Source organism: Anopheles funestus, chromosome 2RL, assembly GCF_943734845.2.
Source record: "Anopheles funestus chromosome 2RL, idAnoFuneDA-416_04, whole genome shotgun sequence".
Classification (NCBI taxonomy): domain Eukaryota; kingdom Metazoa; phylum Arthropoda; class Insecta; order Diptera; family Culicidae; genus Anopheles; species Anopheles funestus.
In genome coordinates, this window is record NC_064598.1 from 90,754,861 (window position 1) to 90,766,575 (window position 11,715).

The window sequence follows — 11,715 nt, forward strand, 5'->3', positions numbered from 1 at the left end:
GGGCCACAAAATGTGCGTTCCAACGAAAGAAAAAAAAGCGCACATCTAGTGTTTCCGTTCAATTTTTTTTCCGAACGGTTTGAATTACCCCCCCAAAAAAAGACATGTTCCATTCGCTGTTGTTTTGTTTGCAAAAATAAAAGAAATCATAATGTTTATGTCATTTTTATGATGATTTGCGTATCATCTATATGACATGCATTTGGCTATTTTGGTCGAAATGTATCACTTATTGAATAATTTAGCGAAAGTTGCCTGTTCGGGAGAAAGTGATTTTGGCATGCTAATGTGCAGAAAATGGTTTCACCTGTGAAAAGGTTTCACACGAAAATCTGCATCAATCGTGTCATGTCTGGCGATTGGAAATGGAGCGCACTAACAGTGAAGCTGTGCGATGGTAAAAGCGACGAACCTCGCGTAAGCGGTTTCGTTTCCTTAGTTTGCTCTAGCAGTTGATCAGCTGACGGTGAACTAATTAGTATTTTACGATCAGTGGCAGTTTGTTTGACACACACCTTTTTTCCCCGTATTCAATGTTACGTTTTTCGCCGTCTAAATGAGCGAATTCATTAGCGGGATCGAGCTACCGATCACCACCCGGTGCGGGCATCAAAATCCCATCGTAAGGCAAGTGATGTCTTTACGCATATTGGGCACGCCGGGAGATTTACTTTGGGCAAACAAATATCCGGCAAAACAGAGGCCAGGTTAGGAGCAAAGATTTGGCAAACAAAACGGCCATATCGTTTGTATAGCTTCGTTCGTGACACCGAAAATCATGCCAGACGATGCCGGATGTTATACTGCCGTTTTGTTTGTTCGTGCACAGCATGTTACTGGAAGCAAGATTGTATGGAACAGCATTGTAAATAACAGAAGCAGTAGTGTTAGTGTAAATAATGAACAAAAGAAGGGAAAAATATGATTTTAAATGTCGAATAAAAACATGAAAAACAAATTCAATTATTCGACTACTATGCACAGTTGCTCGTATCGCTGTGAAATAAGTTACATTTTCAGACTTATTTAAAACATACAGAAAAAAAATATTTAAACGAAAACGATGAACACGAGAAAGACAAATAGCACTCGATGTACCAAGTGCTCTTTAGGGATGTCAATGTCAAGATGGGAAAAAAGAATGAAACACCTGTCCAGCCGCTGGTTAGCTTTGTGCATCCTTGTCACAACAAACAAGGCCACTACCTCGACAGCAATGTTCACAATTTCTAGCACCGGTCGAAGAATGTGTGCTGCCCGTTGATCAAACGGCCAAGCTGCTTTGTTTATAATGAACGAATGAATTTTCGTACCATCAACGGGCAGTTTGGCGGCACTCCACTGAATCGAGGGCCAATGGAAACTAATAAATTCAATAAGTTTATCTTGCACTCAATATCTCTTTTTCTCCCGTGAGACTGGGGGAAAGGGGGTAAAACAAGCGACCCTGCGGCAGGAGACCAATGTTTTGGGGCCGTTGGGTTTCCACCTCGGGCAATCACATCACGTTCACTTCCCATCCTGATCGATACGATCACATCCATCGATGTTCGCTGCCCAATCGAGCAGCCCGCAGTACGAGCGGATGGAAAAGCACATCGGCAATGGAGGGAAAAACCCCACGACTCATTATTCGTGCTGAATGATCCAACACCTTAGCCTCAAGAGCAAAGACTTTAGGTCCACTTTTCTTCTTCTCGGGGAGCACTTCCAGCCCGAGCTTTATCGACCAGCGTCGATGTGTTAGCCTCGAGTTACCGCTTGCTCGATGCTATCGATTGACGATTTTTATCGATTATTAGTCGCAGCTTATTAACTCTCGAATAAATTACGCCTCGGAATGAGTCTATCGGAATCGGTGCGAGAGTGCCTGGTGAAGAGTTCGTGTACGTTCGTGCGGTGTCTGAAGGGACGGGTGTGCGTGCGAAAGCTTCATACATCTGCACATGTAGCTTTTTGTTTTCGGTTTCTTCTTCTTTTCCACCGGCCTAAAAAAAGGGGGTAGTTCGCATGAAAGGCACTGGCCCGGTCATAAGGCACCCGAGCCGCCGCGTGTATCGATGTAGCGGAATTGATTCGAGCACGAATAAACCGCCGTATGCATCGTTTGTGCACCAATTCGACGTGCTTATGTCACCTTCAGGCGACCTCGTCCTGTCGTAACGGTCTCGCGGTCTAGGTTCGCCGCACCGCACGTAGCCAATTACGAGAAAGCGCAAGAAAATTTGCATTTCGGGCTCGTAAATTAAACGCAAAAATTGCCCCGATCAATGTGCTTGGGGTCGGAATCGGTTTGGTCGTTGGTTTGATTTTGGGCTCGGTTTCAGCCGAACGTACACTTGGTGGTGTGTAGTTATACTATGCAAAAACCACCTGTGCGAATAGGATGATAAAAAAAAGGGACAGTAATAAAAGCAGCAGCATCCGAAAGTTTGCTTTAGTATGGCAAATAATTAGCTCAAAATAGAGTTGGTGGGAACAGATTCAGTCGCTTTTAAATACTTATTCAACTGGATTAGGAAATAATGTCGATCACCATCGGTAAATAACGTTCCTTTCTTTTATGTTTAAATCCATTTAAATTCAGTTACCCATTCGCTAGCTTTTGATTAACAAGCGGACTTGAACTATCTATCATCACTCATGTTGCGTTCGTTTGCAGCATAACTGTGAAGCTTCCAAACAGGTGAAAAAAGATCTAATTAAATTTACATCTGATAAATTCCAATCGAAGCCACAAATCTTTGGCCTTATGTACAACCCGGACGAGAAAGGTTGCCTACTCGGGTTTCTTATTCCATGGGAATTCAATGTAAAGCAGCTCAAACGAAACCTGAAACAGGTTCAGTAAAGACGTGAGAAATAGAAAATGTATAGCTATGTTTTCCGCTATTGGTTCTTGGCTGGAGGGCAAAGACTCATAAATTTAATCTAACGAAATTCGATTCAATCAATAAGCTTAAAATTAAAGGTTTTTTCTCACAACACTATTTTTAAATCAAATTTTTATGCGACGCGATTATAATAAGGAATATTTTATGTTAAACTCCGTAACCCATAAGAGGCTTTTTAATTGTGATATACCAATTTTATTCCACTCAGTACACCTGAGCAAGACGCTACAAACCACATGGGGCTGGGATGCTGGTGTAGAGTTCATGCAACATCACACAACGAAGATCGCGGTTCATGCAACGTCGCTTGATACTAGTGTAATTTGCACATGAATTTTTGTATCAACTTTGGTGGAAATTATTTACTTGTTACTACAAAACTTTACTCAAACAAACAAAGAAAATCTGTCCCAAGATCATCATACAAATAAAACAAAATTTATGTCACACCCAAAGCAATAAATTAAAACTTTCATGATTATCACCATCATTCCTTTCATCGATGCCGGGTGTTAACAGTGTTTTGCATATCGTAAAGCCTAACAAATGGTCGCTATTCTACGCAATATGTTTAATGACCAAACGGCCTCGAACCGGTAAGTTTTCGGCTCGTAGCAACAGCGTCCAAAACTATCATCTTCCAGCAATGGAATATTTTCTGCCTGCTAAAAGCATATATTCTCCACTTCTCGGTTTTACCATAACGTAGCAGCGGCTGAACGTTTTTTGGGCTATCTTTGCGCGTTTCATAAAAAGTGCAAAAGTCGTCACTAAAGCGATCGTTTCCAGCTTCTTCAACGCTTCAAACGAGAGGCACTTAGGAACCCTTCTTTTTGGCGGTTGTTCAATATTGGCGACCAGAACATAAGTGGCCGGGCGCGCGCCCGTACGTTCGACTCTCGTCCGGAGGAGGTCAAACCGGTCGGTTAGCAGTTACGGTGCGCGGGCATCGTAAAACGTTTCATCCGTTATTGTCACATCATCCAGCCACAAATCCGTCTTGCGCTTCTGCATCCCTTTCTCTGTGTTCCCTGTATCGGTTAACGTTGCAAAGCGGAAAGTTTTCGGACGGATTTTATCGTTCATAAAAATTGGCGTTCTTTCACGGGGTCACAAGCAACCAACCCGTTTTCGGTGCATATGCATTCAAATGCGCTTGGATTGTGGATTGGTTGATAGGGATAAGTAATCCGGAGCTGATAAATGATAGCTCACCATCGGTGGGGTGCAATCGAATAAACCTCAAGCATATGCTTGTTTTGTTTTTCGGTGACAAGAGCGCCTAATCGTAAATCATATCAACAAGATCTTGCTTTTTGTTTTACTGGCGTCATTTATTCGTACAAACAATTTGAAATTTAAAACGGTATTCTTACCGAAGATTACTTATCTTTGGCCAGAATTATCGTTTATTAAATTTTTGAATTAATTTATTACTCGATGGTCGATTTGAAGATTAAGGAGGCAATCCTGGTCATCTTAATATTTATATTCTTTTGTGGAAGATGACTCTTCTTTAATGTATTCTAACGACTATAACATTTTCGTCCCAGTCAGCTCATATTTACTTTTAACAAAGCTCTTGAAAGGAAATAATCAACAAGTTATGCCTAAACACATTTCCTGAGCAAAGCATTTCTTCCCCATAGCCAGCATAAACTGAGGCAAATAAATTATTTCCCGATGAAACTGAAACCTTTTGTCACGAAAGCGACCGAGGAAGGCCCTACCCGACAGCAGGTTGTGCTGGTTGAATTACTGTAAATCTTCTGTAAAACAACACGAAAATTGCGTCCGGTCGTTTCCGTGCGCGACGCGTGTACAATTTCATCGCATGATAATAACTTACCGACGCACAACTCATCGAGTCCACGCGTGAGATGCGCTAGCGAGCGCGTTTCGAGAATTTTGCTTATTTTATCTTCCTATGCTTTCCCTAGCTTGTCTGATCTTCTCTCTCGCTCTCTCTTCATCTCTCTGTGTCCTTCCCACCGAAGGGGTTATTTAATATCTTCTGGTACTGCTGGTGGAGTATCTTAAGCATGTCATCCCGTGACTTCCCATTCATGCGTTCACCATTCAACTTGACGTTCAGAGTTGGAACCGTTTCAGCCCATCCCATCCCATCCCTCGCAACGGTCGCTCTACCCGGCCAATGACCAGAAACATGATCAAGTGTCGGCAGTTTTGTAGCTGCGTATAGCTAAACAAGAAAAGGAAAGATCACCACGTGAGCCACCCGAAACGAAGCATAAGCAAGCACCGAAATGTGTACTTCACGCAGTTCAAAAACTCGAGTGTTGATGAACAAAAAGGCAGAAAAGAAGTGGAGGATGAGAAGTTCTTCTACCCAACTGTGGGGCCACTCGTAATTGTGAAGGGCGACCCGGTTTTAGCGTTGCGCCAGCGGTCTGATACATTTCTTAATTTGTTGAAATGTAATATATTTTAATGGCCCGATCCATTGAACCGTTTTATTATTTATGATGTTGTTTATGCTCAATTAGACCATATATATAAATATGGAGAAAACGACGCACGGCCCATCGACAGTCTGTTTCAACCCCCTCTTCCCCGGCCAACACCCCAACATTCCCCTGTTTTCGTCTGTCGCGTCGATCCATTCTTCCCTTTCTCGGGCCCAGCAATGCTTTTGCGTTTGGTTAAATTCAATTTTGCAGCCCTTACTTTAACCAAGACGAATCGCGGGACGGGACAAGATGTACTTGGCAACATTGGCAGAATGAGATCCCTCCCACATGCTACACCCGTCTACCACACGCCGTGACAAGGAAAGGAGAATTATGGAAGCCCCCCTAGCGAGGCAATTTCGAGGAGCAAACTAGCTTTGAAAGGTGGAAGAAAACACTGGTGTTAAAGTAGAGCGTGTTTTGTATTTTTTTTTAGTGCTCCCTTCTTCATTCCCAAAACCTTGCCTTGGAAGGAGGCAACGCAGAAAGGGATGTTTTTGGGGGGAGAAAAAAAGAAACAGGAATGATTTATCGATTTCCATGTGCGGCAGCCAGAAAACAACCGAAACGCCAGGAAGACTCGATCGGTTCGAAAAGGGATGAACCATGCAAAATAAAAAAAAAAAAAAGCTGGTCGAGCGGGGCCCGCGTGCAGAAACGGTGAACTGAACTAGATCGCTCGTTAGATATGGCTATCGCAGCCCCGATGTAATGCAAACGCCACGTAGTGTGCGATAGATCGCGCTCGGCAAAGAAGCGAAATGAATTTATTGCCGGCGGGACCTTGCCGGGACTTAAAGACATCAAGCAGCGAAAGCAATCCGGCGCGAAGGAGATCGTCATCGTAAAAGGAAAACCTCCGAACGTTGTGGTTCGCGTTTTGTTTGTTTAGCAGCGGTCTCCGGTGAGGGCTCCCGCTAATAGGGCTCCTTTTTGCTTCTTACCATGCTGCAGTCGAATGAAGTTTGCAAATGGTTTTCCCTAGATCATAAATCACTTCTCTAAGTCTGTGACCAGTGTGCAGGGTGGGCGTTGTATCCTTGTTCCAGTTAGCGTCCCCGGGGCTGTGGTGGCTTATTAAAACATATGAACCATGCATTAAACGGGGGAAATAGCATTGTGCGATTAGCGGTCGTAAAAAAAACGATCGCTTAACACGAAACGTAACCGACATCGAACGATGACTGTTTTTGTTACAAAGTGTTATATTACAATCTTGCCAGTTGGAGTGAAAAACCCGGGTGAGAAACAATGGTTCGCTGTCATCGCGCCATGATTGACAAATTGATTTGTCCTTTGTGGTATCCAAATTTGGGCAATTGCTTCATTTCCAGCGACAAATCAAAATGCCACGATGTGTATAAATGGCCTAAAGAAGAACTTCGTTCTTCGTTAGCTTTAGCTATAAATTCAGCAACTGTTTTTCTTCTGTCAAGAATTGTGGATTGATAAAAATACCCTTTTGGTTGAAGAATACCGAAACGATCCAATAGCACTGACAAATAAAAATAATAAACTTTGTTCCTCGCAAAAAATATCGCTTACGATCGGTTCGAAACTTTGTGCCCATGCACCTGAAACAGCAACCGTACCCGTGGACAGAACGTACCAACTCGAACAACCTTGTTACAGGCGTCAATTTGTCATCGGGCGGCAAAATTTTTGTCAAGCTTTTTGTCCACCGAAACCAACATTAATTTCATCATCTTTTTTTTCTTCTCTTGTTTAATGTTGTTTTGGCCAGGCCCTCCTCAATCCGAATCGGGAAACGGATGGAAATCTTTTTCTTTTTTACATTTGCAACCAAGCGGCATGTATGTTTGCTGTCAGCGAATACTGCTTCTTCTGCGCAACACATCACAGTGTCCTTCGCATCATGACGGGTTGCTTCCTTTTGGGCTGGTTTCTTCAAACTCTGGTCCCCTCCCAAAATGTCTGCTGTGGTCGGGGTGGGGTGGTACGTTGAAAATGGTGTGCCCACGAAACATGGAAAGATTAATGACGCACCAAACCGTGCGGTGGCCGCTTCGGGCGCCGTCGGAATTCTTTCACCCCCAGCAGTCGGTCAGTTCGGTGGACGGAAGACATAAATAAAGTCTGGTTCGCGGTGCAATTGGTGGTTTTGAGATGCATTGCAGAAACACTGCCGACAGTCCGAACGAATGCCCTTTAATATGGTCATTTATTCCGCTTGTATGTGTATGTTTCTTTTTGTACTATTTTTGACGTTGAGAAGGATAAAGAACGGCGACGATGAAGAGACACCTTTTGTAGCAACAAAACATTCGACAGCAGCGTCGAAATGATTTGTTTTCCGAACATTTGTCGCTTCGTTGCACATGCGTTTATTTGTGTGTTTTTTGTTTGTTGTTTGCGAGAAGAAAACGGAATGCAACCGCATTGCAATGTGAATGTTTGGTAAATATTTTACCTTGTTGTGATCCGTGCGGAATCGTATACCGTTTGTGAATGAATTTTTTTCATCAAGAAAAGTACGCTATTAAACAGGGACATAATCGATTTAAATTGATTAAATCGATCGTCACGACGGGAGAATATTTATCTCGTTTACTAGTTTTTACTAGTTTAATTAAAACTCATGAAGCAATCTGTGAAGATTTATAATATTCCTTCAATTCGTTGTCAACTTAATTCGTAAAACATGACGCCGAGCAGTTGAAGATCGTTAAAACGTCCTCATCAATAATGATTGTAGCCTCACTAGCTCACCATGTTTTCCCCTTATTGCGCTACGAATAGTATAAATCACGAGAATTGCTCATTACGACTGCAAACTGCACCCACGTCATCGAAAAGGCGTGTGCATCGTAATATAATAAAACTTCATAAAGCACACCTCCCTCCGGGATGCACTTTCCATCTCATCATCTTTTAAATTTACATCTTATTTATGCCACACAGCTGTTTAAGGTCTAACACGTCGACCCTTGGCGTGAACAATGCAAATGTGAACTTTCGCAACTCCAGTCTTACTGCAGTGGCTGGCAGTGGAAGCAGTGTTCGCTTTATTTTATTTTTTCACCCTAACTAACTAACGGAGGTTGAATAGCCGATCGCATGAAAGAATGCAACAGTAGCCGCAGTTGAAGGTAATGATGCACGATGCACGAGAAGGCCAGCAATGAAAGCGAGCAAACTTAAGACAAGATTAGCAATGCGCATCATTTGCACTGAGAAACACGCATGATGAGTTAATGCGATTCATACCGATAAATTGCAATACACTAAAATCACCAAAACACTTATTACACTACAAAATATTCATACTTCATATGAGCACCATTACAGTATGAGAAGAAAACATAATATTTTTAGATTAAATTTCAACAAAAATAAATTGTTAAAACAGAAATCATCGTCAAAAATATCTTCATCATACTACCACAAATCCACAACAGCGAACCTCTTCAACGCATCCGCTTGCATTCCGAACACAAGATGTATCACTCTGTTACTCTCACTTTCATTCACCTCCTTGCGTTGCTTACGGTTATTACCGATGTTTGGATGAACGTGTTGGTAAGGAGATGATTGCGTATATATTTTTTTATTTCGCACGTTCATTCGGCGATAAAAAAGGGTTGCTACACCAAAATGGGCACACTAAGACACGTTTGTTCCGATGCATCATCACCATCATCAACAACCCCACAGACACTGCACTTGCACTTTTTTCGCTGTTTTTTTTTTTTGTTTTGCACGAGAGTCGAGTCTTGTACACCCGAAGATCACGCAAACTTGTCATGTCATCAGGGGGTCATCTTCGTCGCGGATAAAGCAACAACCAAACCAAAAAAAGCACTTGAATATCACACCATTATAGCCACACGTACACATACAGATAGCAGTAAACACTAGCACACAAATTCCTGCACAGGACAAACGGGTAATCATACGGCATACCGTTCGATCGGTCGACCGATGGGATGCGATTATGTAAAACGACAGAAGACTACAAGCGACGAACCCCGTTTTGCGGGTCAGCCCCATCAAGCGAACTCGCACCATTTCATCCATTCGCGTGTTCCGTTCTTGTCTCACTCACCTGTTCTCTGAAGATGCGCTTGAAACCGTCGATCGAGTGTTTGTCTTCGCCGAGGATCGCACTGAGCTCGGAAATCAGCAACCAGCGGCGCTTATCACGTCGCACCTCCAGCTCCATCGCGCTGACGGATGGTTTTCTTGGTTCGGTGGGTGCCGACGGTGGCACTGTATCACCGTCACCACCCAACCCATTCACCAACCCCGCTGCGATTGGATCGAACGGTACAAGCTCGGTGGAGTTTTTCTTCTGCTGTGCTCCACTGTCACCACCGGTATCGGCCGTCACTGTACTTGCACGGCTTCCCGTCGACGAAGCGGTTTCACTTTCGTTCGAGTGCAACGAGCTGCGGCGCACGTTCGGAAACATGCTACCATCCGACGAGGTATGGGCAGAACTGTGCATATCCTGCAGATAACTGTCGTTCTGGCGCAGAACGAATATGAACGGATTTTCCTCATGCGGACGACCACTTTCACTTTCATTCGTAACACTCTTTTCCACGGTCGTGGACGATTGCTGTGGTAGCTCGTCGGAAAAGGACACTTTTTTCGGTTGCTTCTGGCCGGGCTGGGGTGAGGGCGATCGTGAACCGCTAGCACCCGACGGAACACTTTCGCTTTCACCGGTGGCCACGGGTGTGGTGGGACGGCTACGAGAATGAGGAAGGGACCCTTCCATCGTGCATAAGGGCTACGAAAACGACCCCTAATTTAAAAAAAACTGATGTAATTGGTCTGATTACTTTGTGTTAAGAAAATCAATAAAACTAGGGATTCAATTTAAAATAAAACTATTTTAATCATTTTTACTAGCTTTAACACTGTGTTTAACTTAACCACTTTCTTTTATTATTCAGAAACAAATGTAAGAAATGAGTCACATGGAACAATTTTGTAGATGAGAAGAATTTTATACAAAAGATTTCAATGACCGATATATTCGTTTTAAGCGACGAACCTTTACGAAAGCAAGACAAACAGAATTTTGCGATTTTGAAATCCACTTAAACACGTAAAATACCAATTTAATAGACAAAGTGTGTTGACACAAATCTGGGACACTTGGGACTGGGAACACTATTGAAATGGAATCTAAGCAAAACAGAAGATTCGGGCCGTCGGAAGTACGGCCTGTCTTCGGACACTCGCGGACACTAGCGCGGTCAGGACGCGAAACGAAACGAACGCACACCGGATCGAGCTAAAACTGAACTGTGACACCGAGTGGAACTCAAACCCGTACGCAGCCAATCGCACGAGTCTGCCTTGCGTGCAGACTGTGCCCAACCGCTGGCACTTGATCGTGCATGAACGAACCTCCGCCGACTCGGGCAGTGTTTCGACCGCTGTTTTGGTCTCTTTTTCGCTTCTTCATTTCCCCGGTGGAGCAGATGCGAATGAACGCACTGCAGATCGTGGCGCTACAGTGAAACGCCGGTGAGTTCCCGCGAAACGACTGTTGGGGGCCCGATCGGAGTCGATGCTCGTGACCATACCCTGATGCTGATCCAATTCACCCGAACAGTTGTGCGTTCGGTTGTGTTGTGGAACGGTTTAGAGCTCTGGATGGACCACCTTTGACTTGATTAGCACTAGAGATGAGCCAAACGCATGCTGGACATGCTGATTAGTTTTTAAAGAATGAACGTGTTTGAAAATGAAAGCTAAATATTAAAGTTAATTCAATCATTGAACGGGACATTGACCGTATTCCTCATAAAAAAAATCTTAAACCAAATTGCACGGGATGTTCGCATAATTTTAAAATAGCTCGAAGGAGGGCTTAGAGACCGTGTAAGTGATAATTATAAATTGAATCCAATTATCTTCTCCACCAGGAGTGCGAACAGTATGTGACCGGGTAGTATGGACGCTTTGCTTGCCAACCAATGCAACATTGACCATCGACACCTTCAGCCAAACCCCTTTATTAAATCCTACAGCCAGTGTGCGAGAAGCTCGACTTAAGCCGCATTTACTTCACTGTCCGAACGTTCCAGGCGGCCTGACGATCGGCAGTCATGCCGTGGCGTGTGCGATCAGAATGACGGTGCGATTGTCAGCGGGAATAATTTTCATTTCGTTTTTGGCCAAGAAAAGCGCAAACATGTGACGCAGCCCGGGTCAGCTTCGATGACTTCATTATCGGCTTCAGCTTAATCAACCTTTCCGGCGAAGGTTGCGACCCTTTCAAGCGCAAGCGGGAAGCTACGCACGGCGATGGGGTTTATCAACTATAGCTGGGCTGTTTTTGAGCACCGGTAGCATCAGCCATGGGAACGGAT

General features: G+C 43.8%; 1 protein-coding gene across 3 annotated transcripts in view; it reads right to left on the reverse strand.

Annotated features, from left to right (window-relative positions):
* Nucleotides 1-11,550, reverse strand: part of LOC125765649 (uncharacterized) — a 67,747-nt gene extending 56,197 nt beyond the window's left edge. Inside the window, exons 1-2 of one of the 3 annotated variants that reach the window (XM_049431006.1) lie at nt 10,452-11,550; nt 9,432-10,136 (exon numbers count right to left, since the gene is read on the reverse strand). In XM_049431006.1, the coding sequence (XP_049286963.1) occupies nt 9,432-10,109 (678 nt within the window). In that variant the 5' untranslated portion in view covers nt 10,110-10,136; nt 10,452-11,550. Of the gene's footprint in view, nt 1-9,431 lie in introns of all 3 variants that reach the window. The other 2 variants (XM_049431005.1, XM_049431004.1) reach the window with 2 other exon arrangements.
* Nucleotides 11,551-11,715: the final 165 nt, after the last annotated feature.